Source organism: Macrotis lagotis, chromosome 2 (assembly GCF_037893015.1).
Source record: "Macrotis lagotis isolate mMagLag1 chromosome 2, bilby.v1.9.chrom.fasta, whole genome shotgun sequence".
Classification (NCBI taxonomy): Eukaryota; Metazoa; Chordata; class Mammalia; order Peramelemorphia; family Peramelidae; genus Macrotis; species Macrotis lagotis.
The window spans coordinates 319,215,959-319,231,751 of NC_133659.1; the positions used below are offsets into that span (position 1 = coordinate 319,215,959).

Sequence of the window (15,793 nt, forward strand, 5' to 3'; positions counted from 1 at the left end):
ACTAACCTGTACCTGTTAGAATCTGAGATTTTTTTCCCCTCCCTTAAGTTGATCATCTTTTTCAAATGAGTTGTCAAAATGAGTCGGGGATTAGAGAATGGCCAATACCTAGACTTAGATATGCCTACCTACCTGCTCTTCTCTCTCCTCTAACAAGTTAAGGTTCTAATATAGAAGATAAGTAGAACTGGTCATGAGCTTAGGAAAGTATTCAGATTTAAAGTTAACAATCCTCTCAAGGGATTCTAGATTTATTGCTGGGCTGGAGCCCAGATCACTGGACCATAGGTCTTGCCCTAGCAAGGTATGTGGAGGCCAGTCTGGCACCAACTCTATCATTTTTACAGATGCCCAAGTTGAAGTGACTTCCCTTGAATCCCAAGATTGTAAGGTTCACTGCTTTGTTTAAACTCAGATGGGTTTTATTCCAGGGCTCTGTTCTGTCCATAGTCTTTTCAATTTATGACTGATATATTTTCTTCATCCCATACCCATGAAGTAGTAGTACAGACATAATTAGCCCCATTTTTCAGATGAGGAAACTGGGTCTCAGAGCAGTTAAATTCTGTCCCATTATCATAAAACTAGTAACAGCCTGGATTCAAATCCAAGCTCCTAGGCACCATGCTGTCCACCCCCTTACCAACCTTGTTACCTTCCTACTTCCTGCTGCTCCTTGTGTCATCTTTGTCTATTAAAATGTGAGTTTATGAATTTAAAAAGAAAATTTAAGAAATGTAAACTCCTTGAGAACAGGAACCGCATGGCATTTTATATTCATATTCCCAGCTCTTAGTTCAGTGGCTGGTACTTAGGAAGCCCTTAATAAATGATTTACCTGGCTATGTTTCCACCACTGCCAAGATGCTTCTTGTTAGATGCAATTTAAATAACTTGTCATCTCCTGCAACAGAATGAGCATGACAAATTACCTTTGCCAGACAAGTGTATATTTGCATGTTACCTATAACATCTCTTGTCAGTCTGCTTGTACCTTCTCCTCTCCCTTTTCCTAACAAATGTATTTAAGCAAATACCCAAGTGGCAAGTTTACACTTAGTTAGTAGGAAAAGTCTCAGCATTGGTTTTTCACACATTTGGAGAGAAAAGATTAAAATTAATTGGATGTCTTGTTCCCTTTTGGGTTTTCATTACTTCCAAGACCATTATTTAAAGGACAGTTGGCTGTATCACCTTTGTTTATCCTTGTTAAAAATGAAATCTCTGGTCAAAAGTCTAATTAATTAATTAATACCTGGAGTATTCTTGTTGAAGTAGTTAACTTTCATTTTGACGCTAGAGGGCTTGGTTACACCTACAGTTTGGGAACATTTTTAGGTTATACCTTTAAAAATCCATCCTTGTGTTCAAATCAAATTTAACCATTGGAAAAGAGATTTTTAATGTCTGTCATTAATTTGTCCTGTCACTTTCCCTTATGATTTTCTTTGTTGGCATCACAATTATAAATATTTTCCAAGGTTTGATGTGCCTTTTAACTCCATGGCTTTAACCAAAATTAGTAGCTATGCTCCTTTCATTTCCCTCTCCTTCTAGAAATGACCTTTCTGAGGTGAGATGGTAAAATACTATAGCTTCTCTCTCTCTCTCAGCCCACAGATATTCCTTGCTCTTCCAAGGATGAATCTGCTGTCCTCATAGATTCCTTCTGACTTGAAATCTATGATCCTAAGACTTCAAGTCCTCTTCTTTAGGGCCACATAGAACAGATGATTCCCATTCAGCACATCAACTTTTCAAGGACTGCAAGACAGGAGAGAATGTCCCTACCACCCACCTTTCCAGGGTTCTTTCCAGGTTAAACATACCTGGTTCTTTCAGCTGCTCTCCAAATTATATAACCTTGAGATCTTTCCCCATCTTTGTTGTCTGCTCTTTTTTTTAGGTCGTTTTTTTTTTTTTGCAAGGCAGATGGGGTTAGGTGGCTTGCCCAAGGCCACACAGCTTGCCTTTTTTTTAAAGAAAGATTTTATTTATCTTGAGTTTTACAATTTTTCCCCCAATCTTTCTTCCTTCTCGCCCACCCCACCCCCCACAGAAGGCATTCTGTTAGTGTTTACATTGGTTCTATGTTATACACTGATCCCAGTTGAATGTGATGACAGACAAATCATATCATTAAGGAAGGGAGATAAAGTATGAAATAGTAAAATTACATAAAACTATAACATTTTTGTTGTCTGTTTTTGAACACCTTCCATCTCATCGAGGTTCTTGCTGAATTACAATATCCTAAAATGAAAACAATACCCTAGATGTATCCAGGGCAGGGCATAATATGGCCATCACCTCCCTGGACATAAATACTCTGCTTCATTTAATCTACTCTTAGATTACATTAGATGTTGGGGGTACCATATCATCCAATTAACCTTATATTGATCAGTGAAGAGTTAGGACAAATTAAGCTCAGATATGGTTTTTAGATACCTAGTAGCTATATGTGATCCTGCCCAAATCTCACTTCATTGTTCTCTGGCTCAGTTTCCCCATCTGTTAGAATATGGATGACGATAATAGTAATAATAATAATAATAATAATAATGATGATGATGATAATAATAAGAGCAGCACATACCTCTCAGGGATATTGTGAGAATCAAATGAGAATATTTGTAAAGTTAATAAACCATAGCTGTTTCTTTGTTATTCAGTCATTCCAATCATGTCTTTCTCTTGAAGACTTCATATGGAGTTTTTTGTAAAAAATACTGGAAAGGTTTGACATTTCCTTCTCCAGTTTATTTTACGGATGAAGAAACTGAGGCAACCAGGGTTAAATGACTTCCCCAAAGTCATTCAACTTAGTAATATCTGAGACTGGTCTTCTTGATTCCAGGCCTAGAACTTTATTCACTGAGTCACCTAACTGCCCTTATAAAATCTAGCTTTCATTATTATTACCTATCTTAAAGTCTGCTAAAACCCCAAGTGAGTTGCTATATAGCCCAAATATTGTACTGGTGGGTTTCATTTTGTTGAATCTTCACATTTATCCAGCATTCTTAAAATATACTCTTAATAGATTTTACCCTAATCTTGTGATAGCTTTTGCACCTATCAGCCAGCATGCTGCCTATCCTTCCTAGTTATGTATCATCTGAAAATTTGGCAAACACAGCATCTATCTCCTGTCTGCCAGCCATCTTGCTACTCAGGGGAAGGAGCTCTTAACCTGCTGATGAAACCTTTGGATTCCCTCTCTGGATAATGCTTTTAAATATATAAACTACATAGAATTACAAAGAAAACCAATTATATTAGAATACAGATATTAAAATATAAAAAACTCATGGATGCTGTTAGGAATTTCAGCCCTAGTATGTCAGACCTTGTGAGCTGAACTGGGCAGCTAACTCCTCCTTGCTTATCTTCATTGTCACCTCCCTATTAACTATTTTTTCCTGTACTTTCCAGTTCAAAAATCATCCTCCTTGGCAGAAAAAACAGAAGCAAGAAACCCTCTGCCTTCTCTCTTTCATTTATTACTATCCCATTCTGTAGTCAGCATTCCAAGATCATCTTGGATATTTCTCTTTTCTTTTGCTGTGGCTAAATTTAAAACAACACCAACATACATTATTGTCCTTAGCTTTCATGACTAAAATCTAAGTTGAATGGTGAGTTTTCCTTGCTATATTGATCTCTTTAAACAATTTTTCACTTTCTTCCTCGTTGGAATTGCTTCCCTTTGTGTCTTCTGAATTTATTTTAAAAATACATAAAAATCTTTTGTTTTTATAGTTTTCTTTCTCCTGTTTGATCTCTTTCCTTCTCTGAGAGCCATCCCTTACAACAACAAAGTTTTAGAGACAAAAATTCAACAAAATCAATCAATACATTGAAAAACTTTGATCCATATGCAGCATTAGATTCCTGTGAACCCCTCATCTCTGCAAAGACGTGGAGAAGGAAATCTATTCTCACATTTATTTTTTGTGTTCTTTATCAGTGTTTGTTCATTGAATTTCATTATCAGCTTTTCCATAGCTTAATCTATAGATCAGTCCATGATAATCCTACCCTTTAAAATCTGAGACAATGCCCAACTTTCCTCTCCTCCTCCATCACACAGTCCAAGATAGAATCCTAAGTCATTATTATTTCTGCTCCAACAATGCCATTCCTCCATATTACTGAGAACCAGATCCTTAATATGAGCTCTTCTTTTTGGTCCTGCTACCTTTTGAAACTTGAAATTGTCTCTAGTGAAAGTCAGGAAGCTATTAACTGTTCTGCTTTTGACAGAGCTCCCCCCAGACATGTATGGCTCACTAATAACACCCCTGCCTTGGCTCCTGGTCATGATTATGATCCTTTGCTTCCCCAACTGTTTCATTATTTTTTTCAAATGTATGAGTATCAAACACACAGCAACAGAACTCTGCAGCTGCGTATTGACTTAGAAAGTCACAGATGTATTGTGTTCTTATTTATTTTATTAAACACCTTCCAATTACATTTTCTGCTGGTTCAAGTCTAGGTTAGAAAGTTTTGCATGTTATGTGTGACCAGGAGCAGTGAGTTTGACACCTCTAGTCTAGGGTATATACCCTGGTGACAAGATCACTTCTTTTCTTAATGTCCATTCATCTTTTCCCATGCTTCCCCTCTCTGATTCCTAGAATTTTATATTTAATCTTGTCTACTTAGTATGGGGATCCCCAAAAATCTTACTGAAATTCTAGTGGTTGAAGCTTAAATTTAAGTGATTAAACTTAAATATTTAATCTATAATCATATTTATGTAAGGAATATGGAAAGATGATGGATGGGAATGGGATAGATGCATGTGCTGGATGAGTGGATGGGTGGATAGATGAATGGATAGGTGGGTCACACAGTAGATACAGTGCTGGGCCTGAAGTCAGAAAAACTCATCTTCTTGAGTTCAAATCCAGCATCAGACACTTACTAGCTGTGTGACCTTGGACACATCATATTACCTTTGTTTGCCTCAGTTTCCTCATTTGTAAAATGAGAAGGAAATGACAAACCACTCCAGTCAGTATCTTTGCCCAAAAAATCCCAAAAGTGCTCACTGAGAGTTGGACACAATTAAAATGACTTAATAGCAAACAAACAAAAAAATACATTTCTACATAAGCTTCAGTTTTTGCTTTTCTACCGATTCTATTCGTTTGGTGAATCCTTGTTGCACTTGAATAAGGCACACTCTTCAAGAGATGTTTTCTGGAAATGAATCTTTGACCAAGACAACATGATGCTAATGAGACATAGAGGCTAGATGGCTTACTGCTGCCTGCCTCAGTATCATCATCTATGAAACAGAGATAACAATAGCACCTACTTCCTAAAATTGTGAAAACCAAAAGCCATATTTTAATGTGCTTTGCAAATTTTAAAGTGCCATATAAATGCTGACTATTTTTGTTATTATTCCTTATCTCTAACCTGTCCTTGGTAAGTTTACACTTGGACTTCTAGGATCATAGTTTTTATTAATGTTTCCTCATTGGATTTTCTCACTTTTGAGCTTCTAATATACCTTCTGTGCCATAATTCTTCTTCCTTTGTAGCTCCTCTCTATGGCAGGAGTTGTAAACACTTTCTGTGTGATCGAACCCTTGGGTAGTCTGTTAAAGCTTATCGATCCCTTCTCAAAGTAATGTTTTTAAAATATAGAAAATAAAATGTGTTGGTGGTATTTAGACTTTTTAGTCTTACTTGACTTTTCCTGATCCATTTAGAGGTTTTCTTGGCAAAGATACTAATGTAGTTTGCCATTTCCTCTTCCAGCTTATTTTACAGATAAGGAAATTAAGACAAACAGGCTTAAGAGACTTGCTTAGGGTAATATTGTTATGAAGAGTCTGAGTCCAGATTTGAGTGTAGGCCCAGCACGATAGCTAATGTGCCACCTATCCACCCACAAAAAATAAAATAAAAAAGAGGATAAAAAAACAGTTATGTGAAAATAAAATTACCAAATATAATAGAAAAGCAACATTCACAAATCCAGATTAAAAACCCTGTGGAGTCTGCTCTGTGGCTTTAATGGGTATTTGTGGTCAGTTTTCTCCTCTCCCTTTCTTTTTCAGTTTAATATCTTCTTTATTAAGTTTGCAGAACTCCAAGAAAGTACCTGTTTTTAACAAATCCATCTTTATTTGGTACATTTCATCCTTGGAAAGCAGCCTTTCTCAGATACCAAATCTCCAGTACTGCCTTTATTTTCCAAATTCCTAAATCAGGAAACATGTTTGGTTTATTTTATCATTTTGGGAATTATTCCAATATAATTGGTAACCTTTGTAATGCTATATCTTGGTAATCTTTGCAATTCTGTTTATTGTATGTATTGAAAATCATTTTTTCTGAGGAAGGATCCATAGGCTTCACTAGACAGACCAAGGGGTTCGTGACACAAAAGAGATCAAGAAACCCTGACCTAAGATAATGGTTTAGTTTTTTGCTTGTTTTTGGTTCATTTGTTTGCTCAATATTTTATGCTAGATTCCTTTAGGAAGAATCATTGACCTCTGATGGTTAATGCCTTGAATTAGGTCTCAGGGTCTTCTCCATCTTGAAGTTTTCTCCAAAATTTTGCCTTTGAATTTAAATCCCTGATTTGGAGGAGAGGGAAGAGAGGAGAACAGAATTTGTTAGCCTTTGGACTGTCAAGTAGAGTTCCCCTCCCAGTAAAGATAAGATAAGAACATCAACCTCCCAGCTGGAGATTAGGTGGTGAAGTAGGCTCTGTCTCAGGTGACTTGCTCATTCACTCACTCATTCCTAGAAATAGTTTCTCTGGTAGTACCGGGTCAGATTATGTCCCATGTGTGTATGAAGGAAAAGGTAGCATGGTTCAACAGTAAGCCCTTTGCGCTGTTGAATCTTCAAAGGCTATCTCCAAGTCTCAGCTCTAACACAGTCTTCATGACTGTAAACAAGTCACTGCACTTCATTGAGACTCAGTTTTTCATCTATAAAATAGTGTACAAGATTATTCCAAGGAAATCATTTGCAAATCACATGTGGATACTCACAGGGATTTGTGATCTCATCTCAAGATTTCCTTTACCAATCCAGAACCCTCCCTACCCATGCCTTCCCATCCTGCGCAACATGTGTCCTTTTTCTTCCCCTAGTTTGCTACAGAAGGTCCACTCCATGTGTTGGAGACCTTTCTCCAGAAATTACCAGGGTACCAGTGGATCTCTGAATCTGTCCATTCTTTCCTGATACTTGACTAGCCCATCTTCTCTTCTTGCCATGTTATTGCTTACTTTACTTGCAGTCCTTCTTTGTAGTTCCTCATTACTAAATGAAGTATGTTGATCTCACCTTTTTTTGCCTCCCATTGTCCTCTCTGTGATATTAACTCATATTTAATTCTTCAGGGACTATGGTGTTCCATTTCTTGCTTCCATAGAGCAACAGTGGGGAAATAATAAAATTGGGAAATTGAGACTTTTCTTTAAAGGAAGCACGGCATCATTAAAGGAGTTTTGCAGTTTCCCCTAAAGAAAGCTAGTCCATTATCCCTCTCCAGTTTAGCTCTAGAAGTAATTCATTTTCCATCTTTACATACACATATATATCCCAGATATACATACTATTATATATGAGCCATAGAGTGTCCATCCAAATACACGTTAAATTCTGGAGTGTAGACTTCCTTCATTTGCTATTTGCTATGTGCATGGACAGGATAGATTCCTTTGCATTTGCCCTGTGACCCTCTGAGCCTAAGAAGCAGAGGTGGGATTGGTATTCAGGTCACAGGACCATAGATCTAGACTTAGAAGCCCTCACAAGTCACATAATTCACCTCCCTCCTTTTCCAGAGGAGGTACTTGAGACCAGGGAAGTGATGTGACTTGCCTTTGGTTATAGAAATGGCAAGCTCTAACAGGGGTGCGATTCAGACCAGTCTTCTGACTCTGAATCCAGAGTGTACATATATATATATATATATATATATATATATATATATATATATATATATATATATATATATATATATACCTTCCCTGTAAGGAAGAAAAAAATCATCACTATCACAGCCCATCATTGTTGTTTATTGAAGCCAATCATAATGATAAACCTGAGCAAGAACAACTCAGTGTGGCCCTATTAAGAAAATAGGAAAGAGAGGCAGTTTAACTGAACTTTAAATATGCATCTTTAGCTTCAAAGTATCTTTCCAACATAATCTCACTTATTAGGCTTCAGGTATCACCCTACCCAATGAATCAAAGAGGCATCCTTCTTATTTGCTGTCTCGTTTTTTATGGGTACTTTATTTGGCATTAAAATTCAATGATGTGTCTCAGATAAGATGAAAAAGCTAAGGGCATAAAAACCAAAGTCATCTCATCGGAAATTATGTCTGCATTTCCACTTCTTCCCCTGCAGTCCCAAGAAATAGTCTCAGAAGGAATTGTTCCAGGGGACACTATCACAATTTTGTGTCCTGGTGCTCATTTGGTACTTTATTCAGACTCATTTGCACAGTTCATCAAAGAAGATTAAAGACTTCATCAGAGAGCCAAAGGGAGCTACAACACCAACAATGTTAAGCCATCTGTACTAAGAATCAGCCACAGACTGGATGAGAAAGCGCCATTATACTTAAGGTAGACCAGGAGGTCGGACAGTAAGGTCCTGAGTTCAAACCTAAGCAATTCTGTTTTCTAGCTCTATGATTTTTAGGGAAGGCCTTTAACAGATCTAGTCTTCAGTTTCCTCATTTGCAAAATGAGAGACTTGAACTAAATGGCTACTAGAGTCCCTGAGATCCTAAACCTGTTATCATATGTTCCTAACCACATGAACTTGGGCAAGTGACTTTTCTTCTCAGTTTTCTCATCTCTAAAATCCTTTCCAGATCTGGAGACCCTGTACAAAGGTCTTCAACCCAGATTGTAGGTTTATTGCTATGGCAGTTTTGTCAATATTGGGTCAGGTTACATAATATTGACCTTTGTTGGCTCCCAGATCAATCATTCATCAAGTATTTTATTAAGCACTGGTTACATGCTAGGCTGACTCCATAGATAGAACTCTGGACCTGAAATCAGGAAGACCCATCTTGAATACAAATCCAGCCTCAGACACTTAGTAGCTGTATGACCCTGGACAAATCACTTAACCCTGTTTGCTTCAGGTTCCTCATCTGTAAAATGAACTGGAGAAGAAAATGACAAGCCATTCTAGTATCTCTGCCAATAAAACCTCAAATGGGGTTATGTAGGGTGGGACAGAACCAAAATAAATGAACAACAATGACAAAATAAAACAGTCCTTGCCCTCAGGAAGCTTCCCTTTTCTGACAGTCAGGAATCGGTAAACATGTAAGTGTCTACTATGGTAGACACTGTCTTAGGTTCAAGGGACACAAAGAAAACAAATGAAACACTACCTGTCCCCCCAAACATTTATCTTTTATTAGGGCTGACATGCACTTTGATAATCAGTATGCCTGTATTAAGTCTGTACTGTGCTATAAACTGTGCTAGGTGATAAGGATGCAAAGATGAATGAATCAGTGTCCTCAAAGAGCTTATCTTCTGCTAGAGGAAACCACACAGTCACAGATAAGTTCTTATAAAAGATATTCAAATCAATTAAAAGGTTTTGCACTTTGTGTTCTAGCTCAACAACTGGGGAAGTCTTTGTCCCCTTGCCTTTAATTAATGCATTTCTGTTTTTATGTATGTATATGTAGCTTCATCATTCACAACAAAGACACTTTCTTCAACAACGCCACCAGAAGTAGAATTGTGCATCACATTTTACAAAGAATTAAATATGAAGAAGGAAAAAACAAAATTGGTAAGTATTCCATCGGAATCATTTAGCCTAGATGGAATTGGTAGGTGAACTCAGGAAATGCCACCAGTTGACAGAGCCTACTCACAGAAGGAAGAATTCTTCTCTGGGTAATTTTATGAATTGGGATATCCCTCAAGTTATCCCCCTTTGATATGACAATAACTCATTTTTCTGCTTGCTTAGAGGAATTATCTGTTCAGTACTAGTGCCAAATGTTGTTATATGGCTGTAATAGTAGTAGTAATAACAACTGAGTCATATGAGCACTTTGGAGTTTGCAAAGCACCTTACATACGTTCTTATCTACTGCTGACAACAAATGAAGATGATGTCACTGTTATTTCCATTTTACAAATGAGGAAACTGTGGCACATGTTCTATGACTTGCCCAGAGTCACATAATTACTAAGTCATCAAATTATAGGAGCATAGATTTAGCCTAAAAGGGTCCTTAACCAATCATAAACCTTCAGACTTTGACCTGCTCCATGTCACACAACTCAAAAACACTGGATGGTAAGAAAGTAAGGATTCAATTCAGGTCTTCTAAATCTCAAACCAATGTTCCTTTAACTACACCATGCTGTCTCCTAATTCTAAATCAACTTTTCATCTATAATTGTTGTAAAGAGTTGGAATTCTCAACCTTTTCCCCCCCAATTCCCCATAAAAGTTCCCAAGAATCATTCATGAATTCTTCACCAAAAGAATTAAAATACATTGAATATGGCTTGTTGAAATATGATTTACTTTCTCTTTAAAGGGTGACCAATAATTTGAACTCTAAGATTTCTTCCATCTCCAAATCCCATGATGTTCTAATTCTTAATTCTATGATCCTTGTCTGTTTGCAGATTACCCCCCCCAAAAAAAAAGCATATTAGCTCAAACGAAGTTAAATAAAAGATGAGAGCGCTAAACACATTTAAAGAGTCTTGGTTAGGCTTCTATTAGGAAGCAAACTACTGATGCCTATTTGAAGGAAGCAACTCCCTGTGAGCATCCTATTTAGAAGAAGAATAAAGACTGTATCTGTGATTTCATTCATTTAGGAAACTCCCAGATAAGGATACACTCTACCAATGCAGATTGGTACCTTCTTGTGGCTTAGTGTGACTAAGTTTAAAACCAGAAGACCAGAATTTAGTGTAATCCCCTCTGTGTGACCTTAGATGAATTTTTTCTCTGCTCTATGCTTGTTGCTCGTCTGTAAGATGAGATGGTTGCACTAAATGCTTCCTTCCCACTCCACAACTGTGTTCCTCCAAGTCCTGCCCCTTCTACTTGGTGTCCTTGTGACTTTGGGCAGGTGATTTTGCATGACTAGAGGATTATCAATTTTAAGCTGGAAGGGACCTTAGAGATTATTTCACCCAATCCCTTCATACTCTATACAGAACATTAATTAAGGGGGTTGGACTAGTGAACTTTGAAGGTTCCTTCTAGCTCTGAATTTATAATCATATTCATCACTTACACTCCCTTAGCCTCAGTTTACTCACCTGTAAAATTAGGATTTTGAACTAAATGACCTCTAAGGTTCTTTCCACTTTTAAATCTGTGATTCCCCAAGATTCAAACTTTATTTTAATTTAAGATGGATTTTGTATTTTCCAGGTCTGAATCGATTGCTTACTAATGGCTCCTATGAAGCTGCATTCCCACTTCACGAGGTACTGTCCCTCTTCATTCCCCATTTTTTTCATATCCTGATTGCTAAAGATTCCCTCTAATCAAGTCCTACTCTGGCACCTCATGTTGGCATAGAATGGACTGTGGATTCTCCAAAGTTCTGCCAACAGAGCACACATCCAGCAGGAGCCACATGTTGAAAGGGATTTGAGTAATAGGTCCTAAAATAAATTTTGTGATTGTCTTCTGTGAATCAGTGCAGATCAACAAAAAAAATATCATCATCCACCAAGTGACACATTTCCAGAGCTCTCTTTGGTCTCACTTGCTCATGAAACCATTTTATAAAACTTGATAATAAGGGGCGGCTAGGTGATGCAGTGAATAGAGCACCGGCCTTGGAGTCAGGAGTACCTGAGTTCAAATCCGGCCTCAGACACTTAATAATTACCTAGCTGTGTGGCCTTGGGCAAGTCACTTAACACCATTGCCTTGAAAAAAACAAACAAAAAAACTTGATAATAGTTGTACTTGGTGTACTCAGCTAGGTTTTCCAGTGGATAGAGTGATGGACCTGAAGTCAGGAAGATCTGAGGATAAATCTGGTCTTCTGATACTACCCCTCATGACCCTGAGCAAGTCATTTAACCTCATTGTGCCTCAGTTACCTCAAGTGTAAATTGAAGGTTATAATAACACCTATCTCCCAGGTTAGTTGTGAGGATCAGATGTGATATGTGCAAAGTGTTTTGCACTGTACAGATGCTAAACATCATCATTATATAATTGTACAGATGCTAAACATCATCATCATTATATAATAATGGATTTTCAGGATTGTAGGAAATAAGGACTAGACTGGGTATTTCTTTGGCATAGGAAACTGTCTTTACCAGTGCAGATTGGCACCACCTGTGCAGCATATTGCCCAGAGCATTTAAAGGTTGATGCACCTGCCCAGAGTAACCAAAGTCTGTATATATAGAATGAATTTCTATCCCAACCTTCCTGATTCTGAAGCCAGTCATCTATCCTAAATCATGCTGCCTAATCATCTTGAATTATTGAAATATGACTAAAATCTTCTGTTTACAAAAAAAGATGTTGATCAGTTCCTCCATTTATTATCTGTCCTGATCATTCCAAGGTCTGATGACTTTTTCATTTTTCTAATTCCACCATCAAGTGTCTGAGCATCTATTTTGAAAACAGTACAGTGTTATCACATTCTTTAGAAGTAGAAAGGGAAAGGTCACATATACATATATGATTCATAAATGTGTAGCCCATGCCTGACCTTATATGCCAATTCCCACTTATATAAATGAGTTGGATCCGCAGAAAAATATTGCATACAAGGTTCTAAGAGATTCTTGAGATATAGCAGAATTTTCTCTAAAGCTCTCTGCTTGAGTCACCATTTGGTGTTTTCTTTACAATATAATTTGCTGATTATAGTTAACATCTCCTCTATCTCATTGATTGACCCAGTGACTAGCATTTTAACCAAATAACATCAATTAACTTTTAGAAAGATAAATTTATGGAAAGATATAGCTCCAATGGACACTTCAAAGCATTCCTTCCAATTCTAGGATGGAGCACAGTACAGTCGATGCTTTACTGCCACGATCACCTGAGAGAGTGGATTCAAACTTAAAACAGTTGCTATAGAGCATTCACCTTCTTTTCTGAGAGTGGCAAAGATGTTGAACAGTCACTCCCTTGCTATAGGCTAATCTGAGTCAAACTCTGATCTTTGTTGGTGCCTCCCTGCTCACTACTGGCAAACTCTGATCCACCTCTGGTGGCTCAATTTTCTGTGCTTTTGAAGCTCAAGGGCCTATAACATCTCCAATACTACTTCACCTAAGAGCAGGAAAGAAAAATCACAAGGAATCAAAGAACAGAGGCGCCATGTTTTCATGACCACTTGTGGGTCCAGATGAAGAAAACTGACTGCTCCTCCTATTCTCCTCACCTAAATAAAGGCTTACAGCTATTCTTGTCTCCTATACTTAGAGTGGGGGAAAAAAGAAACAATTATCTGGCCAATGCGAACTCTCATTTCTGACCTAGTGAACAATCAGTCTTGATATAAAGACCTTCCTTCCTCAACCCATTCCATCAATGACCTTCCAGAAGCAGGCTCTTCAAACATCCCTCCCCATGACTTATCTTTATTTTTCCAGCCCCCTACCATTATCTTTGAATTGTAGAGCCAGACTGATATGGTGAATGGAGAGCAGGCTTTGGAGTCAGGAAGACCTAAATTCATGTTCCACTTTCCACATATTCTAGTTGTGTGACCGTAAGACATATAAGACCTGAATGTGCTTCTAAGATTCTGTGTTGTAGAGAGGTGCTGGCCAACATTTTGGTGAAGTGAGTTTTGCATTTTGCACTACACCAATAAAAGCACAGGTCTAGTTCCCCCCCCCCCAAAAAAAAACACCAAACATTTTTATACACATATAGTACGGTCATAAAATAGCAAGACTAGCTTTTTATGCAAGGTTTATGGAAATCAGGATCTTTGGCTTATTGTTATGCTTTTACAGGAAAGACTAGAAACCTATGATTACTTCAATATGGGTTCAAAATGCAGGTGAGGAATTTCCTCTACCAAATGCAAACCAGTAACTAGAACCTATATGTTAGAGAACCTTGGAGACCAAAAATTCAATGGATTTTCCCAATATTTGTCAGAGGGAGGACCTAAATCTAGGTCTTGCTGGTTCCAAGGACACCACGATGCCTACTTTACATACAGTGTCCCAAAATTCATACTGACATTTTAAGCTAACTTTAAATATCATGGCACAGTCCAGTTTTAATTCAAAACTAAGATAGAAATGATCCTTGTAACATTCATATATATATATATATATATATATATATATATATATATATATATATATATATGATGTCTGTTCTGCAACCAACTGATCTGCTTTTCCAAAAGAATCTCCCACAGAGGCTTTATAAATGGTGGCTGGTTCTTGAAGAACATGGAAGCCAAATGGAATATCGAAAAAAAAAAACAGTTTATTCAAATCAACTATAAAAATATTGCTAAAGTAAGCCCTGAACTTACAGATAAGGTATTTCAAAGTAAAACAAAATTATTCAGAAACATACAGTTTTGATTCTCTTTAACTCTTCAAATGGCGTTATTTCCCTTAGTATATAATTTATTAGAGTATATCACTATATACTGAAGTAAACAGGAAGACTTGGGTTCTAATATTACCTCTAACTTATCCCAGGTGTGTAGCCCTGGACAAATAACTGAATGATCCAGTGTTGGAGTGTAAACACTCTTCTTTATATGCCCAACATTTGACATTGATCTGAGTATATGTCTCATACCTACAATAGAATGTAAACTCCTTAGAGCCAAGAAATACTTTGGGGTTTGTCTTTGTATCCTCAATCTCAGCACATAGTGGGTACGTGATATATGCTTATTGAATGAAATTAGCTTTTCATGGTATACTCACCCAACTCATATTTATAACTTGATGTCAGAGAGAAATGTTGTTGGCTGTTATTACTCTTGACAGTAAGAGCATCAATAGTCTTTCTTTTTTTCCAATCCTAGGGAAGTTACAGAAGTAAAAATTCCATTAAAACTCATGGAGCGGAAAACCACAGGCACCTGCTGTATGAGTGCTGGGCCTCCTGGGGTGTGTGGTATAAATACCAGCCCTTGGATCTTATACGGTGAGTTCTCACCTGTTTGTGACTACAAATGCTATCAATGACCAAGATAAAATGGTAACAGAGGAACAGCAAGTAGAAAGAATCATCCTTACAAGAAAAAAACAATGACTGAGAACCCAGATGTTGAGTTGACCCAAATGTCCTCACCTAAGGAAAGGCAATTTTTCCTGAAGGGGCTCTACATGTGAAGAGAATAGGGCTTGTTTGTTAAAGCAGGACTTTGAGGAACACTAGTACAGTTCTGAAATAGAGATCTCGGTACCCCAGGGGCTCATTGTTTATTAGGATCAAGGAGAATCCAAATTTCCTACTTCATGCTTCCAACCCTCTTTCCTTATAATGTCATACAAAGGAGGATCCTAGAAGTTACCGATAAAATAGTAAACTTTTTAAGTTTATTTATATGGTCCACAGAGGAATAGTTGCATTCATGTGAATGTTTTCTCCAGACCTATGATTTCAGTGATAAAAGGAAATTCTGGTATGGAAACTCCTTTCAGTGTTGCAGATCTTAGAGAGTCTTTTGAGAACACTGAAAAATTAACTTATTTATCCCTGTTTTGTCACCACAATGTCTTTCAGAATATTGAACACTACTATGTAATCCATAGGC

General features: G+C 37.3%; 1 protein-coding gene across 6 annotated transcripts in view; it reads left to right on the forward strand.

The window, feature by feature from the left end:
* ANO4 (anoctamin 4) overlaps nucleotides 1-15,793 on the forward strand; it is a 413,892-nt gene that overhangs the window by 329,663 nt on the left and 68,436 nt on the right. For all 6 annotated transcript variants that reach the window (XM_074226672.1, XM_074226673.1, XM_074226677.1 and 3 more), the window contains 3 exons: nucleotides 9,716-9,822; nucleotides 11,440-11,495; nucleotides 15,059-15,180. In XM_074226672.1, coding sequence (XP_074082773.1) covers nucleotides 9,716-9,822; nucleotides 11,440-11,495; nucleotides 15,059-15,180 — 285 coding nt within the window. The remainder of the gene's footprint in view (nucleotides 1-9,715; nucleotides 9,823-11,439; nucleotides 11,496-15,058; nucleotides 15,181-15,793) is intronic.